At 48.2% G+C, this 24,280-nt stretch overlaps 1 protein-coding gene across 3 annotated transcripts in view; it reads right to left on the bottom strand.

Moving 5' to 3' along the window:
• Nucleotides 1–24,280, bottom strand: part of NUP188 (nucleoporin 188) — a 60,190-nt gene that overhangs the window by 170 nt on the left and 35,740 nt on the right. For 2 of the 3 annotated variants that reach the window (XM_040482588.1, XM_040482586.1), the window contains 34 exons: nt 23,687–23,776; nt 20,858–20,923; nt 19,760–19,879; nt 19,138–19,264; nt 18,028–18,180; nt 17,463–17,589; nt 17,167–17,254; nt 16,997–17,073; nt 16,306–16,420; nt 14,806–14,926; nt 14,612–14,678; nt 13,791–13,919; nt 13,327–13,466; nt 12,648–12,653; nt 12,394–12,500; nt 10,529–10,735; nt 10,246–10,415; nt 9,373–9,442; nt 8,904–8,971; nt 8,281–8,476; nt 6,294–6,371; nt 5,950–6,035; nt 5,598–5,743; nt 5,108–5,289; nt 3,720–3,920; nt 3,441–3,533; nt 2,848–3,006; nt 2,493–2,630; nt 1,735–1,809; nt 1,422–1,652; nt 1,155–1,286; nt 815–888; nt 552–681; nt 1–440 (listed from right to left, as the gene is read on the bottom strand). The exon at nt 1–440 is cut by the window's left edge and continues 170 nt beyond it. In XM_040482588.1, coding sequence (XP_040338522.1) covers nt 264–440; nt 552–681; nt 815–888; nt 1,155–1,286; nt 1,422–1,652; nt 1,735–1,809; nt 2,493–2,630; nt 2,848–3,006; nt 3,441–3,533; nt 3,720–3,920; nt 5,108–5,289; nt 5,598–5,743; nt 5,950–6,035; nt 6,294–6,371; nt 8,281–8,476; nt 8,904–8,971; nt 9,373–9,442; nt 10,246–10,415; nt 10,529–10,735; nt 12,394–12,500; nt 12,648–12,653; nt 13,327–13,466; nt 13,791–13,919; nt 14,612–14,678; nt 14,806–14,926; nt 16,306–16,420; nt 16,997–17,073; nt 17,167–17,254; nt 17,463–17,589; nt 18,028–18,180; nt 19,138–19,264; nt 19,760–19,879; nt 20,858–20,923; nt 23,687–23,776 — 4,146 coding nt within the window. In that variant the 3' untranslated portion in view covers nt 1–263. The remainder of the gene's footprint in view (nt 441–551; nt 682–814; nt 889–1,154; nt 1,287–1,421; nt 1,653–1,734; nt 1,810–2,492; nt 2,631–2,847; nt 3,007–3,440; nt 3,534–3,719; nt 3,921–5,107; nt 5,290–5,597; nt 5,744–5,949; nt 6,036–6,293; nt 6,372–8,280; nt 8,477–8,903; nt 8,972–9,372; nt 9,443–10,245; nt 10,416–10,528; nt 10,736–12,393; nt 12,501–12,647; nt 12,654–13,326; nt 13,467–13,790; nt 13,920–14,611; nt 14,679–14,805; nt 14,927–16,305; nt 16,421–16,996; nt 17,074–17,166; nt 17,255–17,462; nt 17,590–18,027; nt 18,181–19,137; nt 19,265–19,759; nt 19,880–20,857; nt 20,924–23,686; nt 23,777–24,280) is intronic. The other variant, XM_040482587.1, reaches the window with a different exon arrangement.

Raw genomic sequence — 24,280 nt, 5'->3', positions numbered from 1 at the left:
ATGCTTAAGGGAAGTACCACACCCTGGGACATTCTGAACTTGAGGGCGTGAGCACGGTAGACTCATGGCTCCCACCTGGCCGTGGACCTCTTGATCTATTATAAAAATAATGCCAGTGGGTGGGCGGCTGGAGTCGTGGCTGCCCTGGGGGGAGGGGACAGGTGCCGCTCTCAGTCCACACGGGCCGCAGGGCCGGCCCGCAGCACCCCCGCTGCCCGGGACTGTGATGCAGGCTGCCGGAGCAGGGAGGGCGGGCCCCCACCCTATCTTTGCACGTGCCGCACGAAGGCCTGCACTAGCTGGATCAGAGGCTCCTGGCTCTCCGGGCTGGCCTTGGAGAGCGAGGTGGACTTGCCCTGAGGCGAGGGGAGGACGCCGGCAGCGGGGGAGCTGGGGCCTCCCCGGCGGAAGTAGCGTGAGAGGCTGGAGAGCAGCGTGCTCTGTGAAAGAAAAGGTACTAGGTGAGGGCCCCGCGAGACGGGGGGCCGAGTGGGAACCCACAGGCTCGTCCCCACCAGCGCCCCTGGTCAGAGCCCTCTACCCGTCTGTACCAACTCCGAGCTGAGCTCCTGTTTCATCCGCTGCTTGTCCCGGGGATGCACGGCCGGGTCCCTAAGGTAGCGCACGGCCTGGGAGATGAGCAGGTAGAAGCAGTTTTCCATGGTGAACATCAGCAGGGACCTGGGGAGAGGGCAGGGGGCCCCGTTGCAGACAGCCGAGCCGGCAGGGACGGGGTGCACCGCCGAGCCAGGAGGAGGGCTGACCCACAGCTGCCCTGACCCCAGATCAAATTCCAGAAGAGGGGCTTTCTTACTTCAGCGTTCTGGTCCCTTCCGCCTGTGTGCTGAGCCCCACGGCCTGGGTGAGGGGCTCCTTTTTCTTGTCCAGCTGGAGGAAGAGACACAGGGTGAGAAGAGAAAGTGACAGTAACAGGTGTGGCTCCCTGTGAGCCTTCGACTTGGCGGCCCTGCACTAGCAGTTGGCCAGCTACTCACTCAGCCCCCACAGTGCTCCTCCCGGCGAGGTCCTGCCAGCTCGCTCAGGAAAAGGACCAGGCTCAGGCAGGCTGACGTGCTGGAGGCCACAGTTATGCCACAGGAGATCGGGGGGAAGACTGGGGTTGAGAGGCCAGAGTCTGACAGCACCCAACTTACCTCTCCAAGCATGTTTAGGGCCACATTCACCGTGGCCAGAAGGGTCCCGAAGGAGGGGGCCACTTCTGAGTCAAAGGTGGGAGTGGTGAAGCTCAGGGCAAAGAGGAAGTTGTATTCAGCAAGGTCCAGGGACTGCAAGGCAAGACAGGAGCAATCTGGAGCCCAACTAGGACCCCAGACGGCTCTTAAGGGTAGAGCAGAGCACAGGAGAGCCTCTGCAGCTCACCGCTGGGCAGCTGGTGGCACGGCACAGGGGGCGGCTCGTACCTGATCCAGCAGGATTTGGCAGACGTCTGGGGTGAAGTGGCGCAGAGCCGCCAGGGTCCTGCTAAGGATCTTGAGAAGTCCGTACTGGACCGTGTGTAAGGCTCGCTGCTCCGAGGCCTCCGTGTCAGCAGCGGGCTGCTTAGAAGAGCAGGAGGGGGCGGCAGCGGCAGCAGCGGGCAGCCGCTGAACTCGGGGGGCGACAGCCGAGGGGATGCCGTCCCCGTTTTTGTTCTGAGGGAGACAAGAAATGGAGGTGGAGTCCAGAGAAGCCGGCACGAGGCCCCGCGGGCAGCCCGGCAGGGAGGGCGGTTACCTGCAAGCAGTGCTGCAGCATCTTGCGGCTGTGCAGGAGGGAGGTGCAGGCCTGGCACAGGTAGCCCAGGTTTACCTGCAGCAGACACAGACGTGGGGCGGGGGCAGGGAGCTCTCAGCAGCGGCCCCACCAAGCAGGCCCCCCTCAGAGTCCCAGTGCGCTTCCTCTCAGCTCCTACAATGCTCACCTCCCTGTGTTCTCGAGCTGCAAATCTTACAGCCACAGAGTATGCCCGACTCCGGACTGAGGCAAGGGATGCCTGGGATCTTTCCCTGCACCCTGTGCCGTGCCACCACCTAGCTCAATGTCTAAGATCAGTTCTTCAGTAAAGAAATAAGATAGGGATCATTTTCCCATTTTACAGAAGGAAAACCTTCAGAAATAGCGAAGTAACGTGGCCAAGGTCACACAAATGATGGATGCCTGTCTGGCTCCAGGACCTGTTCTCTCCCTACTCCCCAGACCCTGGCCCCGCTGGTCTCGAGCTTCAGGCCTATTCCTAAGGGATGTGAACCAACATCCATCCAACTGAGCCCAAGTTCTTAAGCTACAAGGCTGCCCTTTATATATATTTACATATAAGGAAAACTTTAGCACCAGGGAAAGCAACACGAAGAAACCAAACCCCATGTGCACAAAGCAAAATGCCCACGTTCCAAGTGCCTGCTATTCACCAGAGGTACCCCAGACAATGCCCACCACCCCATGCCCAAGCACTTTCCCAGACCCCTTGCAAGGAACCTTGTCCAAGGACCCACCTGGACATCTCGCATAAGCTGAGGCAGGTGGAAGTGCCATTCCTTCATGAAGTTGGAGAGCTGCAGAATGAAGCCCACAGTGTGGTCTGCCTCCTCCAGGCAGGCCAGACTCTGTACTGTCCTCACCGCACTGAGGCACTGAGAGGGGAGAGACAAGGATGGATAGAGTGAAACAGGGACCTGACCTGCCTGCTCTTCACCCTCCCATTGGGAGGACAGGTTCTGGACCCACAAATGCTGAGGTGACGGCACATCAGACTCTTCTAGGCTCAGAAGTTGCTGAATGGTCCTGAATGGCCCAGACCCCCTATTACCCTGAGCCCCCTGAGCTCCTATGATGCTGGCAGCCCCTCACCTGTAAGGTCCGCTCCTGGTGAACACCCACGAAGTCCAGGGCCTCGGTCAGGAAGTTGTAGCGCAGAGTTTTGAGGAGCCGCTCCATCAAGGACATGGAGAGGCGGTAGACCCCTGGCCAAGAGGGGGCATCCAGAGACTTCCGAGAGGTGCTAGGCGTCTAAGATACAGACAGCAGATGAGATCAGGACACGGCACCAACGAATCCAGCTGACAGGTGTAGCGGGACCTCCGTGCAACACGGCAGCTAAGGCAGCCTGGCTGCTCGGAAGAGAAAACCTAGAAAGGGCACAGCCACTGCCTGGTGACCGGCAGGGCCACAGGGGGTCAGAGGCCAGGGATTATGAGGAAAGAGCACCAGGCAGATACAAAAGAATCCCAGGTTCTAGACTCAGGTCTGCCATTAACTAGCCATATGAACTTCTCTTACTAGAAATCAGTATGGGGGCAGTGAGGAGTCTACACCATCAGTGCAGCAGACAAGCCATTAAAGAGCAACTCCCAGGGTGTGTGAAAGATCAAGGACAGGGACACTTTTCCCCTCAAATTGCAGTCTGGCCAATCCAGGGGTCCTGGCGAGTCACTGGCACTCACCTGCACTGTCCCATTGGAGCTAAGCTGGTACACGCTCAGGAGGGGCAGACAAATGCTCTGGGTGATGCCAGCCCCAGCTACTGCTGTGGCTCCCTGGGAGGGAAAGACCTGGGATGAGATGGAACTTACCCGGCCCCACCACTCCTGGAATCTGTCTCCTGCCCAGGGGCAGCCGAGCTCTCAAGGCAGACCAGAGCTCCTGGGAGAATCACAGGCTGTGCTGGAACCCACCCAACACAAGCCAGGAGGCTCCCTCCTGCACCCGGGCTGGCCTCCTACCTGCTGGGTGCGAGCCAGAGTGAGGAGCAGGTGCAATGATGCCTCGGTGAAATGCAGGTTCTGCTTCATGCGAAGGCTCACCTCCAGAGTGGTGAGGAGGGTTGGCAGGATGGGGAGCCTGCGAGTCACCTGGAGCCATGAGTCACCGTCTTCGTCCACCTCACACAGCTCCTTGGCCAGGTGCAGGCCCAGGACACACACCTGCTGGGGCCCGGGGGCAAAGATAGACAAGAGGGAAGGAAGCAGTGCAAGGGCGGGGATGAGGGGGGAGGACAACAACAGGCAGCCCTGCGCCAGGCTGCCCCAGCCCTCACTCGGTCACAGACATCTCCCAAGTAAGCTTGATGCAAACGTGGAGTCTCTCCCAACCTGGCTGTACCCACACCCCCTAACGGGGCACAGCACTCCCCCCAAGCTAACATACCACCCCCCAGAGACAGTTCTAGACTCCTCCCTCCCCCACTACCTCTCAAGCTTCCCGACTCACACCTGCTCACTGCGCCCAATTCTACCCGTCTTGCTGCACCACTGCACCCGCCTCCTGAACGGTCCTTCGCTCTCCTGGACCCTCTCCAATCAATTCTTCATACCGGTGGCTTTTCAAACTTACTTTTGACCATGACGCACAAGAATAAATACTTTTTATGCTGTGTCCCTGTATACACACGTTGATATATTTTCCTACCCTTCCCCCCACCAACAAAACACAGATATTTTCTTTTATACTTTATCCTCCTTTGTTAAAAAAAAAAAAAATGCTGGTTATAACCAAATGAGTTCATCTCAAGACCCACTAACAAGTCATCGCCCAGTTTGAAAAACACTCTTCTATGCTGCGTCCAGGGAGAGCTTTCCACATTTCTCTCCCTTGCTTAAATCCTTGAGTCCTTTCTTCTTTCACTTGAAACCCACATCAAAGACCCTGCTAAGGCTGCCAGTCATCCAGCCCCCAGCCCTCCAGCCTCTCACTGCTTCTTCGCTCACGACAGCCTTTCCTCTGGCCGCCAGGGGACTCGTACCACAGCAAACCACCCTGTTCTCACTCCCAAGTCTTCCTCGCTCCCTTTACCTGCCTGACTCTATCAATGCTTTAAATTATGGCTGAAAGGGTGCTATCTCGTGGAATCCCTAGATTAGGTGAGAACCCCAAGCCACACGTTCTCCCAGTGTTTCTCCTGCATGGGACTTGCCACGATGGAATTCCGACACATCTCTGCATGGGCTCTGATTTGTTCATGTTCTCCACTAGGCTATAAACTCTTCCAGTGCAGTGACTACATGTCTCATTCACTAATCACCCCGAGGGCCTGGCACAGGGCAGGCAAGGCAGTTGGCACTTGCTGGATGTGCGTGGGCAGGACAACCTACTCCCCAGGGCACTCCCTCACCCCATCACGCTGGTCCTTGTGCCGGGGCCTCGAGCAGTCATCAGTCTCCATGCTGTCCTTGTCCTCTGTGGCACCACCTGACGCCAGACTATGGCGGGTCTGGTCGAAGAGAGCAATTACCTCTTCCTGGAGGGTCTCACAGACATTCAGCACCAGCTGGGAGTACTGGGGGATGTCACTCACTGCAGAGCACAGGCAGGGAGGGGACACAGTGATGCTCACTCACCATGTCAACTCTCGCTGCTGCACACCGAGGTTCCCTCCCCAGGCAGGCACAGGGGAATGTATGCTGCTGAGAGAGGATCCACCCGCGTGGGGAGCAGGAAGTAGACAGATGGGGGAGAAAAAGTCTTCTGGAAGACAGGCATTCCAAGACTGACAGCTCAAACCGCAAAGCAAAAATGTGTGGCTGGAAACCAGATGAAGCCCCGCCAGACCAGCTGCCAGTGGAGCCGGGGGACTGCTGCCCCCTCTCCCCTCTGCTCCTCACCTCTCATCTCCTTCATCTGCAACACTGTGATGAATGCTGAGAACACCTTGGCCTTGGTCTTCTCCATGAGTTGCTGGTCTGCCTGTAGCACTCCCTCCAGGATCTCCGTCAAGGGCCCAAGGATTTCATCCACAGAACCTAACTCCCTAGCAACAATACGGGGCAGAGAAGGAAGAACACGTGCCAAATAAAGGCCACAAAGTGCCCTAGCTCTGATTCAGAGGTGCCCACCGGGCAGCCTGCCTCCCCCTGTTTGCTAGCGATGGAAAGTGAGCCCGTCTCACACCCATTTTCTCCCCTTCGGGAAAGCGAAGGGCCGGTAAGGAGGAGTGAGCAGGCCCCCTCCCCTCACCTCTTCCACTGCCGGAGGAGAATAAGCAGCAGAGTGCACATCATGGATCCGAGGCGGAGGCAGTTCACTGAGGTGGGGACCAGGAGCTGAGGGGAGACAGCAGACCAGTCAGAAGTCAGGCTTCCTGCGAGCTGACGTGGCTGGGAGATTCGAGCTCCATCCGAAGGGCACCTTTCAGACTCATGCCCTTCTTTCCCAGCAGTGAGCTGACAGGGACGGGCCCGTGGGAGAGACCACGGCTCGGCACTGTGGCCTCAGGCCTCCGAGGCCGACTGAGCCCCTTGTCCTGACATTTGTGAGACCTTCTCCCTAGGAAGAATGAGAAACTTCCCAGACACACTTACTAATGCTTTGGTCCCATCAAGCACGTCAAGAAAGAGCTGGCGACGCACTGCAGGGTCAGTCAGGTGCATTACCTCTGCCTGCAAAGGAACAGGGAGAAAAATGTCATTTGGGAAAATTCCCCAGACTACAAAAGCCACAAGACGTAGGGTCCTCTGTCAGGCAATCAGTCTTTGGTTAGTCACGGTCTTCCAAATTATTGCCCGGTTGTTTCTCTGTCCACCCTTAGACATGGTCAAAATCGGGTCAGGTTCACCACCTCCTCCTGACAACACCCCTCTTCTCAGACCCTTCAACGGCTTCCCAGTGCACTAGAAATACAAACGCCTCACAACAAGGCCTAAGAGGCCCCACGGGATCTAGTCCAACTGATTTCGGTATCACCACTCGTGCTCAGCCTATTCCAGGCCTACTAGTAGGACTTCTTCTTCCTGCTTAAACCATACCACACTCTTTTCCGCTCTGGACCCTCACACATGTGACACCATGTGCCTAGACTACTCTCTTCCACAGGCTCTCCACCTGGAAGGCTCCTTTGCACATCAGGTCTCAGTTTGGATGACACCTTCTCAGAGAAGGCCTTCCTGACTGCTCCTACTTAAGCACTCACTACCACAACATCCTGATTATCTCCTTCATAGTGAATTATCACAATCTCAAACTGTTTTTCTTTATGGATTTGTTTACAATTTGCCTCCCTCATGGGCCACTCTCCAGGAGATCAAAGACCTTCTCTGCCTTGTTCACTGTTGTATCCCTGGGTGCCTGACACATGGGGAACATTCCGTTAATATCTGTTAAATGAGTAAGTGAATGGTCAGTATGCTACACTTAATCAGATAGTTTTCCTAAGAAAATAGAGGTAGCAGGATTTTCAGAGCTACGATCCATGAACTGCTGCCTATGGCGTACAACATAGGAAATATAGTTAATAACACTGTAATGGCCTTGTATGTTTAAGAGACAGTAACTAGACTTAGCATGGGAATCATCTTACTGTGTATGAAAATACGGAAACATCACGATGTCCACCTGAAACTAACAGAACATTATATGTCAACTATACTTTAATTAAAACAAAACAAAACACCTCTTGCCTAGCTAGGGCCTAAAAGGCAAGTGACACACAGGCTATCCACTGAGGAATCAATCATGCTCCAAAGATGGCTGAGCCTTCTGGTGTGTCTGCAGTCTCAGGAGTCTACAGCCAATGTGATGCAGAAAAGTCCCAAAGTCGTGGCCAGTCAGGCACTGGGAACACATCACTCATGGAAGACATAAGAGTATGCCTGGAACAAGGGACATCTACCAAGTTGTAGTTACTAATGAAGCAAAGATAGTAATCTGGATTCCCCAGGGAAAAACAATTCAAAACTAAGCCCTTATTGCACAACAGGACGGTGCAGTGTGAAAACACACGCATGCACGCAAAAGAGAAATGCGAGTTCTTAAATGCTAACTTTCTCTCTCTAAAAACCAACTCAGTAGATACACAGTGCAGAGACAATGGCCTCTGCTCTTTTTCTAAAACCAGGAAATGCAGTTTCTAGAACCCTAGAGAAGGTGCTGCCACAGCAGTCACAGCTGTCTGTTGACCAGTCTACAAATATTTACCTAGTGTCGACAGGGGACGTGCCTAAGAAGGTGACTCTACGTGTGCGTGAGAGGCAGACGAAGGAAGGGGGCCTCTGAGACCTGTTCAGGGCCACAAGGGCAGCTACAGGAGGCTTTTATGGATGCTATTGTTTTATGAATGTTTTAAATTACTTCTCTGCATTTTCCTTCAAGGTCTCTTGAACCCAACACCCTAAACACCCCACAGCAGCCCCCCATCTACCAGCACAGAACTGTTACATCTTAGCTCAGGAAAAAATCCCTGATTTGTTCTTCATCCCAAGGGGTGTATCCGTCAGGCATCCCAGCACACGGTTGCTAGGACACCAAAGCGAAACCCCCCCCCCCCCCCCGCCGCTCCCCAGAGGCTCTTACATGACTGGTGGCGATGATGAGGAGCATCCTCCAGGCGGAGACGAGCATCTGATACTCTACCAGGGAGGTGCAGCTGCTGCCCTCCGTGTCTGCTGTGTGAACTGCCAGTGACTTGACATATCCTGACCAGTAGGCAAAGCGTTTCTCGCTGGAAAATTTCTTAAGTGTATCTTTTAAAGACTGATCTAAAGAGCCCCTAGGGTGTCAAGAAAAAATAAAACCTATGATTAGGTTTTGAAAGCGGACATAAATGTGATGGGCACAGACCCTTGTCGAGGCAGAGAAAGCGACCTCACTTGGGCTTAAAGGCAGACGGCTCCAGTCACCTCCACTGTGTGGGGTTCATACTTCTTGCTCAACATAATGGGTTAGGTTGAGGCCTTTTCCAGGATTCCTCCTCCATGAAATCCCAGGCACATGGAGTTTGCTTCACAATAACTCTCTCTGACAATCATAAATGCCATCAATGGACTGGCCAGGGACACAACTCAGCGGCCCTCCATAAATGGCTCCAAACCAGCTCTCTCCTCTGCCTTGGCTCAAAGAGCCATGAACCCAATGGCAGGCCACCACACCCCCACCCCAAACCTTTAATTCAAATCTCAAAAGGGGAAAGGACTCACTTAACTACATAGTATATTTCCAAGCAAATTATCTTCATGATGAGGGCACAGGTTTCCAGGACGCTGGGCTGTGGAGGGGAGAGCAGAGCAGATACCAATCACAAGGAGAACCTCTTCCCTGGTGGCCCCCATGAGGGACCGGAGCAGGGACCCGATACTTGGAAAACAAGGAAGCACAGTCCCTATCGAACGTGAATGGGCATCTGCAGTGTCAGGTCCACAGTGTCTCCCAGCGAGCGGAGAAGACCACCGAGCCATCAACACAGAGCAGGGCATGCCACTTTCCTTCCCAAGCAAGACATCACAGGGAGAGGAAGCAGGCACTCCTCTGAGAAAGAAGTTTCCAGTGAAGAAAACACTCTGGTTGCTTAATTAGGGGAGATATCATTTTCTACACCTCAGCCTCTCGCAGCCCAGCCTGTCCTCCCTGAGACTTTCCGTCACCGTCCTACCCTTCACCCCAGCTTACCTCAGATGTTTCTGAGGGAGGAGAAAGGGTTCCAAACAGTGGACTGGTTAAGTTCTCCCAAAATTTGGGTCTGAAAGAAAAATACATTTGGAAATCATCCTTTCTCTCAGGCAGTCCTTCCTGAAGTTCTGTCCACCTGCCTTGAGTGGTTCCTTGCACACCCAAGTCCTAACACCCAAGTTACCTGCCCAGTCTTAACATGTGTCTCACAGGTGACCTGCTCCTACGTAAATACAAAGGGTTCCACAGATACAATTATGCTTTCCCGTTAAGAAACACAATCATATGTTATATGTATATTCTAGAGTTGAATGGTAAAAATTCTCATGATCTGTGCCGCTGCACATGTCCCGCAGCCCCAGAAGGAAGAGAGAGGGAGGGGAATAAGGACGCAGATTCCCATGGTTTGCCTTTTTAATGTTCCTTCCCTTTGTGTGAACAGGGTTCTAGAGAGCAGGGGACTCATTCAGCGAACAGGGTCTAGGGAGCAGGGGTCTCATTCAGCAAATAGGGTCCTAGAGAGCAGGGGTCTCATTCAGTTCAAGGGCTAGAACATGTCACTCATCGGAAGGCGTTTCTCAAGAATAGTGGGTCTGAAGGAGTCAGCAGAAGGCAAGAATACAAAAGGCAGGAAAAGGTGGGCACCCTAAGGTAAACACACCTCTGCCCTAGAATAAAGATGACACCTGCTGGCAGCAGCATAAGAAGACAATGACTAAGAGTGAAGTTCCTGCACACTGAACCAGACTCCTAGCACTTTCTACACATATGCTAAGTGAGCTGTCACAACAAACCTCTGAAGTATGAAGTATTGTTACTCCCATTTTACAGACACAAGCCTTGAAAGTAAATACCTCCTGGAGCCAGACTTACTTAGTTCTGAGGACCAGCATGGCACTGTCCCGCCGGTCCTGCCACAGGGCATGCAGAAAGGCAATGGCCGCACGATGCAGCAGGGGTGGACACCAGTAGCGGTCCTGCTGCTGGGAATCGATCAGCTCCAGCACGGCGTGGAGACAGCTCCATACCCCAAGGCTGAATTCCTGCAAGAGGGGTGAGAGTTCAGGCCCTGGCCACTGCCAGCAAGCGCACCCGTGGGGCCTGCACCCACCTCCCAAGGGGCCGCCCCCCAGCTTCATCCCAGGTGTGGGCTCACCTTGGAGCCATTGCTGCCATCCTTCACCTCCAGATTCAGAAACAGTTCAATGAGGCCTGGCTGAGTCTCTACTGCAACCGTGAGGAACTCCAGAATCATGACTTTGATGCGCATGTCCTCAATCTTGCTCTGCAGTCGGGTCAGGAAGGCATCTCGAATGGCAGCCGCATCATTGCCCAGGCAGGCGTACACTGACATTGGGGCCACCTGGTGGAGACCAAACACAGACTTAGAGCTCTACTTCCAGAAAAACCTCAACGAGCTCCTGCAGAAGGGTGCCGGAGAACTCTCAGAAAATGGGCACAAAGGGAAACATCCAAGTATGTGGCAGTAGGTTAAAAGGGACATTGCTTCAAACTATGCTACAAAATGCCCAGTGATTCACAAAAGAAATGGTAATCAACATAAAAGATACACAATAATAACGATAAATGCAAAGTAAAAAATGAGGTAATACTGGTTTGCCTATTAGATTAGCAAAGATTAAAAGACTGACAGGGCCACTCTGGCAAGGATGTTAAGACTTGGTGTTAGGAGTACAAACTGTCGGGGCGCCTGGCTGGCTCAGTTGGTAGAGTGTCAACTCCTAATCTCCGGATCATGAATTCAAGCCACATGATGGGGGTAGAGATTACATTAAAAAAAAAGCAGGGAAGGGGGGGTGCGCCTGGGTGGCTCAGTCAGTTAACTGTCTGACATCAGCTCAGGTCATGATCTCGCGGTCTGGTCTGTGATTTCGAGCCCCTTGTCAGGCTCTGTGCTGACAGCTCAGAGCCTGGGGCCTGCCTCGAATTCTGTGTCTCCCTCTCTCTCTGCCCTGCCCTACTCGTGCTCTGTCTCTCTCAAAAACAAACGTTTAGAAAAAAAATTAGGAAAAAGGGGGGAATATAAACTGCTACAATCCTTTAATTAAAAAAAAATTTTTTTTTAATGTTTATTCATTTTTGAGAGAGAGACACAGAGTGCAAGCAGGGCAAGGGCAGAGAGAGAGGAAGACACAGAAACCGAATCCAGGCTCTGAGCTGTCAGCACAGAGCCCAACGTGGGGCTCGAATTCACGAACTGTGAGATCATGACCTGAGTTGAAGTCAGACACTTAACTGAGCCACCCAGGCATCCCACCCCCTTTAAAAAAATTTTTTTTAATACAATCCTTTATAGAGGCCAATTTAGAAATGTCTACAAAAATTAAAATGTTCACTAATAACTAATATTCAGGAATTGAAAACAAAAGTTCATGGCGTTCTATGGACAACAATGTTCACTGCAGCACTGCTTGTAATAGTGAAAGACAAAAAAAAAAAAAAAAATAGCCCAAATAAATCAGGATACATTCATTCTGTGGCTCATCGTGCAAGCATTAAAGACAATAAAGTAGGCCAAATGTGCCCACATGGAAAGACTGTAAGATCTGTGGTTCAGTGAAAAAAGCCAGTCACAAAACAGTATGGACGGTGCAATTGTACTTTTGTAAAGAACAGAAGAGCACAGCAAACATCCTTCAATACAAAAGCACAGATAAAAAGAAATGTGGATCAATGCATACCAATCTGCTCATAGGGAGTCTTGGAACGAAGGGATCAGAGTGGACCTTAACTTTCTATGCTACATTTACCTGTAACGTTTAAATATGTAAAAATGAGTATGCATGTCTTTTGTAATCAGGAAAAAAAAAAAAAACCCTCACAAACCACAATTTAGGTGTGGTGTGGACAGCAACACAATTTGTGTGGTGTGTACATGGCTGGGTCACTGTAAAAGTCAGGGCTAAGTCCAAGCTAGCTGTTTCTCCTGAGATAAGGCAGGGGTGGTCTCATGCACAAAGTCAGTTTTCTGGGGCTTTGGCTGATTAAGTGGGATCCTACCGTGGCCAGACGTTTCAACAGCTGGATGGCAAGACGTGGCAAAGCAGGATCATGTTTGTGGTAGATGTATTTGGCAAGAACAGCAATGAGGTTGTTCCCATGGGCACCTGAAGAAGTACAGGAAACAGCTGAGACACCAATGTGCCTGATTCAAGCTCCTAAGAGAGGCTGCTATTCAAAAAGGCTCACGCACGTGAGGGAATTTACTACCCTCAAGTACTTGGGAGGGCCAGAGCGAATCCAGGTGGCCATACCATTCTCTTTTTTCAGTAGCCAAGGGGATATGCAGGATTTGGAGGTAAACAGCCCAATCCAATTCATTAAGAGCAGAAAGAGAGACATTTTGGAAAACAAAACAAAACAAAACAGTCTCTTAACAAACAGGTTAGAAAAAGACGTCACATTGAAATGCAAGAATCATCAAAATCTCAAAATGATAGTTAAGAGTAGGTCTTAGGCATTATCTAAACACCTACTTGAAAATGAGGAAACAGGGTCCCAAAGGTATTAAATGAGTAGTGTAAGGTCAAAGAATAAAACAGTTAATACTTAACAGGCACCAAGAACTTCCCTCCATGATTTACATGTAGTAATCTTACCTCCGTCGTAATTGTGTAAGGTAGGTATTACTATTATCCCCTGAGGCAGAGTTGTTCAATAATGTGCCCAAGGTAACATAGCAGATTAAAGCCAAAATGTGAGCCAAGGCAGTCTGACTTTGAACACGGGTTCTTAACTATTATCCCGTCATCAACAGGAGGCAGAAATGAAGGACATTCCAGCCCTCTCACTTCTAAGTCCGGGATGGGGACTGGTGATCATTCCCAAACTCCCTCCAGGAATTAGTCAGAAAATACTGCTGGCCTCTAACAACACAGCCTGAAGTACGTACTTGTGGGCAGAAGCACTGGTGTTCGCAAGAGCAATACATACCATGCTGTGTGAGAGCCTGTTCCAGGGGGGACACCACATTAGAAGGAGGTTTCAGCCGAATAACATTGTTGGTGACGGAGAATGCCAGTTTCACTGTCTTGATCAGCAGCTGGCCCTGCCCCTGGCCCTCTGCCCCATCACTAGGGTGCCAAATGGAAACCAAAGTTGATTCAGACAACATGACTTCATTTGCAACATATGTGCTCTCATGAATTAGATTCCAACAATAATCCCAGAGTTCAACAGCTTCTGTTAGAGGCCCCAGTCCAAACTAGGAGAGAGGAGGAGCAATCAACTCCCTTTGCTATGTGCCAGTCTATGCAGCAGCCGCTAGATTACATACAAGCTACATCCTAGGGGAAATAAGGCTGTCTTTAAAAAGCTACCGCACATTAACTCACACTGGAGTTCTCAGGACATGCAGGCACACTAAGATAAACGGGGAAGGGGAGAGGGAGCCCCACCTGCGGGGCTGAGCAGCCATCACCATGTCGATGGTGTCCACACCGATGCCCATGATATTGATGACTGTCTGTCCCGCTTCTGTGTAGGCCAGGCTGCAGATGCAGAGAGACTGCAGGCTGGGGCTGTGACTGCAAGACAGACATGTTCTGAGTCACCAGGGAGCTGTGAAGTTTATTACTGCAAGAGAAGGGCACTATCCAAACCTAACCAACTGGACATCAGTGGTACAGATCAGCTCCGTGTCAGATGAACACACTCTGGTCACTTTCCTTAAGTAGACTTGATCTTAAAAACAACCCAGAGAAGCTATCTAAATGTCCCAACGATTAATGGATACATCTACTGAATTGAGTCATGATTAATTCATACAATGGAACGCATGGTACCACTAAAACAAGACAGATCTATATGAAGTGGCATGGAAATAAAATTATGGAGCAGTTAGTACAAGCAAAGGAAAACACCTAGTAGAATACACACGAACTTCCTAGTCATCTCTGGAAACAGGTTTAGGAAGGGCATTTTCACTATTTTCCTAATGAACATGTGTAACTTTTGTAAAGATCATAAAAAATAATTTGTGTATATGTATGTGTGTGTGTCATTGGGAACAATCTCATCCCCATTTCATTTGCTCTTCTCGACTCACAGGGAGAAAGGATACAGTCCAGTGGAGAGCAAATGAGAACCTCCAGAGTACTGAGCTCTGGGTTCAACCCAGCTGAGTTTTCTGAAAGGATGAGCAGAAGCCCCCCCGTGTCTTCCCCTGGGGAGCGGCAGCGTCCAAGAATACCCGGTTCAAGCAATCACCCCCTCATACCTGCTGTGCAGGTCTGCCTCATGGCACAGGTTCAGTATTGCATGAATCAACTCCAGGATCAGGCAACCTGGACTCCGGAAAAGACACAGGAATGAAGTGGCCTTGTGTGATGACCCTCATCCCAACAAAGGGAAAGATAAGATCTCCAGAGAGCCAGGAGTGGCTCAGGCCTTCCCTGCCCGCGTGTCCCTTACCAATCTGTTCCCTCACACCATGGGTGTTGTAGCGCCACTTGTGATAGCCAGGAAGCATCTCCTTCAGCACAAACATGACACAGGGCGCCAGCCCTTGGCTCTGGGTACTCCCAAGCTGCCCCTATGAGAAACCATGCTGTAAGGACTTAAACCATTTAAGGAAGTCATTCAGCTATCAGAGATTTAACTCTAAAACTACAGGTCCAAAGGAAATCTAGGCAAACCCTGGTTGTCAGTAAGAGAAAAAAAAAAAAATCAGAACACTCTAGTTCAACTGGGTCCAAGCTGTGGATTTCTTTGAAATAGAGAAAAAGACTAAAAAGACAATGTCTCAGTGTCACAGAAGGCACCTACGTGAAGGAGACAGAAGAAGGTTGAATCTGGCAGAGGGAGGTACCAACCATGAACATGAAGGACGTAGGACTGTTAGCAATGGGGAGTGCTGATTTCACGATCATGATGCCAGCCATTCGCCTAACCTCTACCCTATCTCTGGGACACTGGAAAGGAGCTCTCAGACTCACAATTCTTTGTCCTAATATTCAGCTTCCTCACCTTAAAAATGGGAATTCTTTACTTACGTATAAATATCTATAGCTATATCCCTATCTCTGGACTGTTTCTACCTTTTCAAGCATTCATTCATTGATTCTCGCAGGCAGAAAAGTAGGCTGAGTGCTTCTCATGTGTGGCCCTCTCAACAACTCCAAGGAATAAAGACCATGCTATTACTCCTTTTTTACAAAGGTTCTAAGAAATTCGATGTTTGCCCAAGCCCAACACAGTTAGTAAGTGGTCAACCTGACATGTACACCTAATTTTGTCTGACTCCAAAATCTATGCTACGACAGTATTTTTCAAACTGAGTTGTAATCCAGTAGTGGATTGTGAAATCAGCTTATTAGAAAATACCAGAGTGCCTTTTGCGTTGTCAGAGAAGTGCTGAATTGTGAAACTTTGCTTCAGAAGTACGGACACACACACGGACACACGCACGGATACTGGGCCTAGATATAAAACATATGTATTGCCCTGGGCTACGATGAAAATAGCTTGACAGTAACCACATCATTCCATCCTGCCTCTGAATATTAAATAAATTAACACAGGGGCGCCTGCATGGCTAAGTCAGTTAAGCTTCCAACTCTTGATTTCGGCTCAAGTCATGTTTCATAGTTTGTGATTTCGAGCCCCACATGGGGCTCTGCACTGACAGTGCGGAACCTGCTTGGGAAGGGATTCTCTCTCTCTCCCTCTCTCTGCCCCTATCCCAATGTGCTCTCTCTCTCTCGCTCTCTCTCAAAATAAACAAACTTTAAATTTTTAATTAATTTATTAATTAACACAGATAAAGTACCTGCTATGGAATCTGGCACATAGTAAATACTCAATACACAGAAACTGTTAACACCATAACATCAGGACAACTGCTGTGCCCAAAGACAATGACTATGGTAGAAGAGAAACTATTTCAGATATTTCCATCTGACCAGCGTTTACCTTGACAAGAGTGGTGATCAAGCGTAGAAAGGCAACAGTGACCCCATACTCGCCCTGGGGCTGCTCACTATTCATCAAGAGGTTTCCGTACCCTCCAGCATTCATCCCCTCCGCACTGGGGAAAAACAGAGGCAGAGTGAATCAGGACGGGGCAATCTCAAGGTTTCAAGAAACTCATCACAGAGCATTCTTATTATCTAGATAGCTTGGACCTAACATAGGAAAGCTCTCAAAAGAATGAAGCAAATCTAGGCTATTTTATACCCAAGATCAACATTAAGAGAGTACTTTATTAATGTACAACCTCAAGAGCTTTAAAACTCAAAAAATCAAATAAACATCAGGAAAACATCATTGTCTAATAAGCAAGACAAGGCAAGGAGCAAATGCTGAAGTAGGAAAATGGAGCCTATGTATAAATAATTGTCCTACCACGCAAGTTCAAAAAGCCATGAAACAAGGAAAAGTATAGAGTGACTACAGCTGAGGAAAGGGAAGCCACGTCTCTGGATCCAGACAGCTCTGTATTCTCCAACCTGGAAAATTAATTCCCATGTACCTAAGGTGGTTGCTGCTGGATGAGAAATACTGCACAGGGAAGCTTCTTTAAAAGTAATGTAGCTAGCCTGGACCCAAAATGTATATGGTACTCCTGGGGAATACGCTCTACCCAACCCAAGACCTGGCTCACCTAATCATCTGACTCATGCTGGAGACTTGGTGGGCCACGAATGGTAAAAAGCCTGTGTGACGAAGATCAGTCCAGACCTGAGAAGGGAAAAGAGCTCAATGTCCATGTGTCTTCAGGTATACACCAGGTGCAACATTTTTTGGCTATTTTGAAGACTTGGTGTGTCTCACCTTTGCAGGGTTCCGGGCAGCCAAAACAGTCAAGCAATTGACACAAGAAGCAATGACATCCACCGGTGGAGAGATTACTGTCGTTAGCCTAGTTGGAGAATAGTGTACTCTACTCAGGGAAATGAATACAACGTGTTCCATCACAGATATTTTCCAGCTCTGTCTGCCCAAGTCTCTCCTCTCAGTAGGGATGGAAAAATAGGAAAACCCTCAGCTGGGGATAGTATCACACCAGGGCTTCCCACAAAGGCACAGATGAGGACTTTAACCTGGGGTGTGTGTAAGCTGATGCTTACCGCTGTAGCAGCATGTAGATACGGGATGTGATGGGCAAGAGACAGTCTGCTATGGACAGATCTGTGCTGATGACCTTATGGACCAGATCAATGATGGGTCTGACCCGCTGGCAGTGCTGGATCACATCTGAGGGGAAAGAGAGCAACAATTCCTTTAAGATTACTGAACAGTCTCTTGGGGCGCCTGGGTGGCGCAGTCGGTTAAGCGTCCGACTTCAGCCAGGTCACGATCTCACGGTCCGTGAGTTCGAGCCCCGCGTCGGGCTCTGGGCTGATGGCTCAGAGCCTGGAGCCTGTTTCGGATTCTGTGTCTCCCTCTCTCTCTGCCCCTCCCCCGTTCATGCTCTGTCTCTCTCTGTCCCAAAAAAAAAAAATAAATATTTAAAAAAAAAAAAAAAATAAAAAAAAAAAAAAAAAAAAAAGATTACTGAACAGTCTCCCAGATAAACACTACACGGATCCCAGTCTGGACGGTTCTGAATTTTATCCTGAGATTCTCTGTCCCCCAATTCTAAGCACGTCTGTTTTTCTTCCCCACAGTCATGTCCCCCCAAGCTGACCTCACCTGCAGTGGAAACAACATGCAACAGCATTTCAATCTCGCAGGTAAAGAGGGTCCAGCTACTGTAAGAGTACTCCCATCGTACCAGGTAAGCCCTGTCGTCCAGCACTACTTGGCCTACTGTGCCCTGAGGTATGCGAAGGTTGGTCTGACCCCCTAAGGAAGAGAGGAAGAGAAATTAGTCTAATATCCAGCGATACAATAGGAAAAAGCGACTCCTACATCAGACAACAACATTTAATCACACAGAAATGGACAGACTCTCGTCCCACTAGCTAACACTGCTATGCTGGGGTCACCCATGTGTAGCACGTGTGTCAGAATTCCCTTTCTTTTCAAGGCTGAATAATATCACACTGTAAACATATAACACATTTTGTTGATCTATTTCATCTGTTGCTGACACGTATTTCAAATTGTTACTGTATATATACCCTTTTACCCATTTAAAATTGTTATTTTAATATACCCTTCTACCCCACAAAATTATTCTCGTATATACCCTTTTATCAGACAACCCCGGTTTGAGGACTCTATGTACTAAAAATAAAAATACCAGTATATAAAGTACAAGTACCCAAAGGAGCATTGTTTGTAGTGACCAAAACCCAACATAGCCTACATGTCCTTTGGAAGGAAAAAGATACAAAATGATGGAATATCTAGAATAATTCTGTAGTTACTAAAAGAGAACGAGTCAGATCCACATATAAGAAAAATGAGTTGCAGAATCAATCTAGGAGAGTGTACGGTGTGCACAAGAACACATGCCAGCTCTTAACACTGACTATCTGACGGACAAGTCTGAACAGATGAACTTTGTAAAGTGTCTATCTGTGCTGTTTCTCTTTACAATGAACACCCATTATTTTTTAAATAAAATAATCTGGGGTGCCTGGGTGGCTCAGTCAGTTGGGCATCTGACTCTTGATTTCGGCTCAGGTCAATCTAATGATACAAAAAAGTGAGAAATAGACTAATAATTCCTCAACGAGCGCAGCGGAGAGGAGCTGCTTTAGGGAACGAGCATGAAATGGCTCAAACAGCAGTGCTGAGGTCTAAACAGAAGCTGAGGAGAGGTGGCTACTGAGCCAGGGAGGGTCTCCATCTTACCAAGAGGGTAAAGGAGTTTGGACGTTTGCCTCCGCCAGAGAGTTCCATCTTCGTGGGAGATCACATCATGGGGCTTGTGCTTGTAAAGTTCATTGTAGAAAGACATCTTATCCAAGAAACTATACACCTGCCAACACACAGAAAAAATCCAGCCACACGCTTACCTCGGGGACATGTAAGGGGTCCCACATCTGTTCTGCTCTTTCGGTCAGACTGTGTCTGACTCTCAAACTTCTCACAAACCTGCCACCGTGACTCTTCTTAGAATTGCCTCTATGCTCCTTGCCAACCCTCAGCACCCTTTAACACTTAGCTCAAGGCCTCTCACTCCACAGACTGCTGGCTCTCCTAAACAGTAGGTCTTTACTACTCAAATGACATTTACCGTATGGCTGTATCAGCTATTTCTTCCTTGTATCTATTGTTATTCTCTTCCGATGAGACAGTAAGGAACTTTATACTGTGTCTCACTCAGTGTCTGCAATAGGTACTTAATTTAAGAGAACTTAAGCACTATCTCTGGCACTGTTCGTTCAACTTCAGACTAATTCTTGCCATGGCAGTGGCATCCCCCAAAACCTCTCCCACAGTCTGAAATCAAGCATCTAACTGAACAACCTACCTTTTTGGCAGTAGACTTTCCTGATACGAGGGCTCGTAGCAACTGCAGGAGTGGGGAGAGGAGATGGGGAAACATCCCACATACACTGTCCAGAATGATCCCGAGCCCAGAGGTTGGCTCCTGTGGCAGAAGAAAAGAGGTCACTGACCTTCAACACCATCCGTGAATTAACACATCTCCGAACTGCCCAGCAATCATAAGAAAATCTAAAAACAGTCCTTTCCTCCGGGCAGACATCACCCCTCCCTAACAATTGAAGATTTCCAGAATTTCACTGAGAAAGGCTTTCAACATCAGATTTATCAGGACCTGAAAAGAGAATACCACTGCCTCCAGTGACCTTTTCCTGGCCATCCTCCCAACAGGAAGACAATGCTATCCGCCATTGCAGGAGAGGTTTTGAATAATGTGAAAAGCGGCCAACAACATGTTAGCATTTCCCACCACACACGAGTAACAGATCCTTAATCTAAATATTGTTTCAGGCCACCCTCTCCCAGGAACACTGTTCGAGACGACAGTGACTCAGGAAGAAGAGGATAAGACCTAGAGGCATATCAGTCAGGCCACAGTACAAGAGAGAACAGATTTATTCATCAGCTGGACCCTGGGGCTTCGGACTGGTGCTAATTCTAAGCCTATGTACTGGTGAGAAGCTGTTCTCTCTGAAGCCAAATTCTTATCTAACTTGTTAACAATATTCTGACAACTCAGAATTATAGTCCCCCACTAGCATGTTCAAGACTTACAGCACTACTGGTGCCTGAGACTAACAATGTGAAAATAGACTTGGTGGGTAGGATACAGAACATGCTGGTTAATAACACAGACTACAGACTGAAGTCAGCCAGAACTGCTTCCTGAGGCTGGCTGTTCATCTAGCTGTGTAACCTTAGGCAAGTCACTTCATATCTCTAAGCATCACCTTTCCTCATATGCAAAATGGTGATTATAATTCTATCTACTTTATAGATTTTCATAAAGAGTAAATACAAAATGACATAAACGCTTAATATGAGACCAATCACAAACTAAGTGCTTGATCAATTGTTTTGCTACTAGAATATCTTATAGCATAATTCCCTCTGACACACTTACTGTTCCCCAGAATAGTTCTGGAAGAGAAGGATCTGCCAGGACTTCACATGCTGTGTCAATTACATCCTGTTGGGGGATGGGGAAGAAAATAGCTTAGTTTCCGTAGCTGACGCAGTCATATCTCTTTTACTGTATCTCTGTTCAAATCAAAACAGCAACAATATTTCCACATACTAGGTCAGAAAGAACTGTGGGTTTAAAAAGATTACACCCCATCTAGGGTGTACATTATGCCTATTGTATGGTGTTAGACAAGTGAAACTCTCTGAACTTCAAAATCTTTAGCTATAAAATGGCGACAGTATTATCCGCCTCATAGCACCACTCTGAGGACGGAAGAGGACAATGTGTACAGAAGCGGACCGTAAACTGTAAACATTAAGGTGCTAGTAAAGGTGAGGTGCAACTAGGCTAGGCTGAACTGTTCTCCTAGAGGGCAAGAGTGGCTCTTCAAGTTTTTAACCCTCAGCACCTAGCACAGAGCCTGGCACACACTGAGAATGATTTCTTTAAAAAACCCAAGTGCTAGGACTCTCACATCCTTGGTATGTTAATACCAGTCCTCCCACTACGTACATTGAGGTCCACATGGGACCAGAATTTTGGCAAAGGATGCAAAGCTCATGCTATGCCCCTGGAACTTTGGAAATGGAGTCCTCCAGTGAACACCAATTTCTCTTCTAATGATAATAAATTTTCAGTTTCTGCAACTTCACCAATTCCTTCAATTTCCAAAACAAGTCATTAAAAAAATGAATACAAAGACTTAGTTATAAAGAACTCCTTAAACAGCACTCTCCACTGAAAGGAACCAGGCTTCCTTAGAGAAATGGCGGATTCCAGGTCTGGGGTGAGAATCTTGTAAGATAATCCTACAACAGTGTGTCATACCAGAAAGCAACAGAGCTATCAAAATACATAAGAGCAGTGCAGGACAGATAGAGGGGCTCTTCTGAAAGAGTTCTTACTGGCCAAAGGTGGGTAATTGGAGCCTAAGAATAGTAACAGCATTAGATTAAAACAGAGCTAACACATTTATACCCATGAGTTCACCATGACATATAAAAACTTAAAAACCTCATTAGCCACCTTTACAGGATGGTAGGGAAAATTAGTAAATATAGGAAAACGAGCAAGCACAGTACTCTATACCAGAGTATCGGATAGTAGTGAGAACAAAAATTATTTGAGGTATAACATATTACATTAGTTTTAGGTATATAACATAACAACTTAATATTTGCATATACTGTGAAACAAATTTTTTATAGCAATGTTCCAACCAATAAATAAGATAGAATAGTGCCATTTTGTAACTCCTAAGGAACTAATGGATTTAGACCATCATTATCTAGACAATGATGTGGCTTGGGTCCACTACAGTGCAAAGCACAGGTGACTAAAACTTTGGACAGTTATCGACCCATAACATGTGGACCTTATTTATTTAGATCCTGATCCAAACACACAAACTTATAACAAATTTATGACATTTACGAGTTACCTAGACATTTAAATTCTGACTTGATATTTAAAGATACAGGGGCACCTGGGTGGCTCAGTCGGTTAAGCGTCCGACTTCAGCTCAGGTCATGATCTCAGTTTGTGGATTCGAGCCCTGCTTTGGGCTCTGTGCTGACAGCTCGGAGCCTGGAGCCTGCTTCGGATTCTGCGTCTCCCTCTCTCTCTCTGTTCCTCTCCTGCTCATTCTCTGTCTCTCTCTGTCTCTCAAAAATAAACGTTTAAAAAAAATTTTTTTTTAAGATACAGCTTGTTAGTTATGGTACTGGTTGTAAAGTTTTACTAACTCCTCTTCTGGTTCATCAAAAATTCATAGATGAAACTTATGTCAGGGATGTGCTTCAAAATAATCAAGGAGGGAAAGAGCACCAAGATCTGCTGTGAGTTGATAATTTGGAAGCTGATAATAAGATTGTTTAGGAGTCTGAAGTTTGAAATGTTTCAGGGTTTTGTTTTTTTTTAATGTTTATTTAGTTTTTGAGAGAGACAGAGCACGAGTGGTGGAGGGGCAGAGAGAGCGGGGAGACAGAATTGGAAGCAGGCTCCAAGTTCTGAGCTGTCAGCACAGAGCCCGACGTGGGGCTCGAACTCACAAACCATGAGATCATGACCTGAGCCGAAGTCAGACGCTCAACTGACTGAGCCACCCAGGTGCCCCTGAAATGTTTCAGGCTTTAAAAATATTGTAGAAGTGGGGCGCCTGGGTGGCGCAGTCGGTTAAGCGTCCGACTTCAGCCAGGTCACGATCTCGCGGTCTGTGAGTTCGAGCCCCGCGTCAGGCTCTGGGCTGATGGCTCAAAGCCTGGAGCCTGTTTCCGATTCTGTGTCTCCCTCTCTCTCTGCCCCTCCCCCGTTCATGCTCTGTCTCTCTCTGTCCCAAAAATAAATAAACGTGATTTAAAAAAAAAAATATATTGTAGAAGAATATTTTATTAGCACCCACAGATGTTTGGGACTGATGCACCATTCCAAAATGAGATTACAAAGCAGTATGTACGTTGTGATTCCAGTTTTAGAGACAAATGGTTATATTTTTAACATATATATGCAGAAAATGTTTAGAGGAGAACGCATCATAATATTAACAGAAGTTGTCCTGTGTGGTGGGATTATACTTTTTTCTTTTTATCAGCACCTTCTGATTTTTCTATCGTCCATATGTATCATATATAATACAATAAATGCGAAGAAACAGCAATAAACAAATGAACACCAGAGGTATGTGGGTGTGTGCTGTATCAGCTCCAAAGGGGTATCTTAGGGACATGACTGCAATGCCAGAAAGTCTCACAAGAACCAGGTACTAACCTGCTGGTTGCCCAGTGTGTGCAGCTCCAGCGAGGTGAGAACGAAAGAGAGCAGTCCATACACACACATGCACGCGGTGCTGGTGGTACACTGCAATGGCAAAGGAGTCAGTGAACAATTCTGAATAACAAGTCTTCCCCCCGCAGCTTCAGCATAATCCTAGCACATTAATCAGGTCTCTATAAACAAATGGAAGAGAATCCAAGGCTTTATAATTCTTCCGATTTAGTCCCAAGATCAGGAAGGCGAGGGGGAGAAATGAAAAAGCAGGAACCATAAATATTACAACATAGCCAAGAATACAATCGGAAAGGAACCATTCTCAAAATGATTAGTTTCGTGGGGAAGAAAACCACACCCAGTCTAGAAAAGAGGATAAAGGGTCTCTATGCGCTGGTATGAATGCAGCAGGCTGAACTATCACCAAGATAAACGAACCAATGCCAACCAGTGGTGTCTGCCAGCCGAGGTTTCCTGTTAGTGTGTCAGAACAAGCTGACAACAGTGCCTCTGAAATTAAGCCCAAACACCAGCCTCAAGAGAATGGCTAATACATCCTGCTACAGTTGAATGACAAAGCTCCCCAAAAAAGAT

This window comes from Herpailurus yagouaroundi, unplaced genomic scaffold (genome assembly GCF_014898765.1).
Source record: "Herpailurus yagouaroundi ecotype Mexico unplaced genomic scaffold, PumYag 160, whole genome shotgun sequence".
Taxonomy (NCBI): Eukaryota; Metazoa; Chordata; class Mammalia; order Carnivora; family Felidae; genus Herpailurus; species Herpailurus yagouaroundi.
This window is presented reverse-complemented; position numbering and strand designations above follow the sequence as displayed.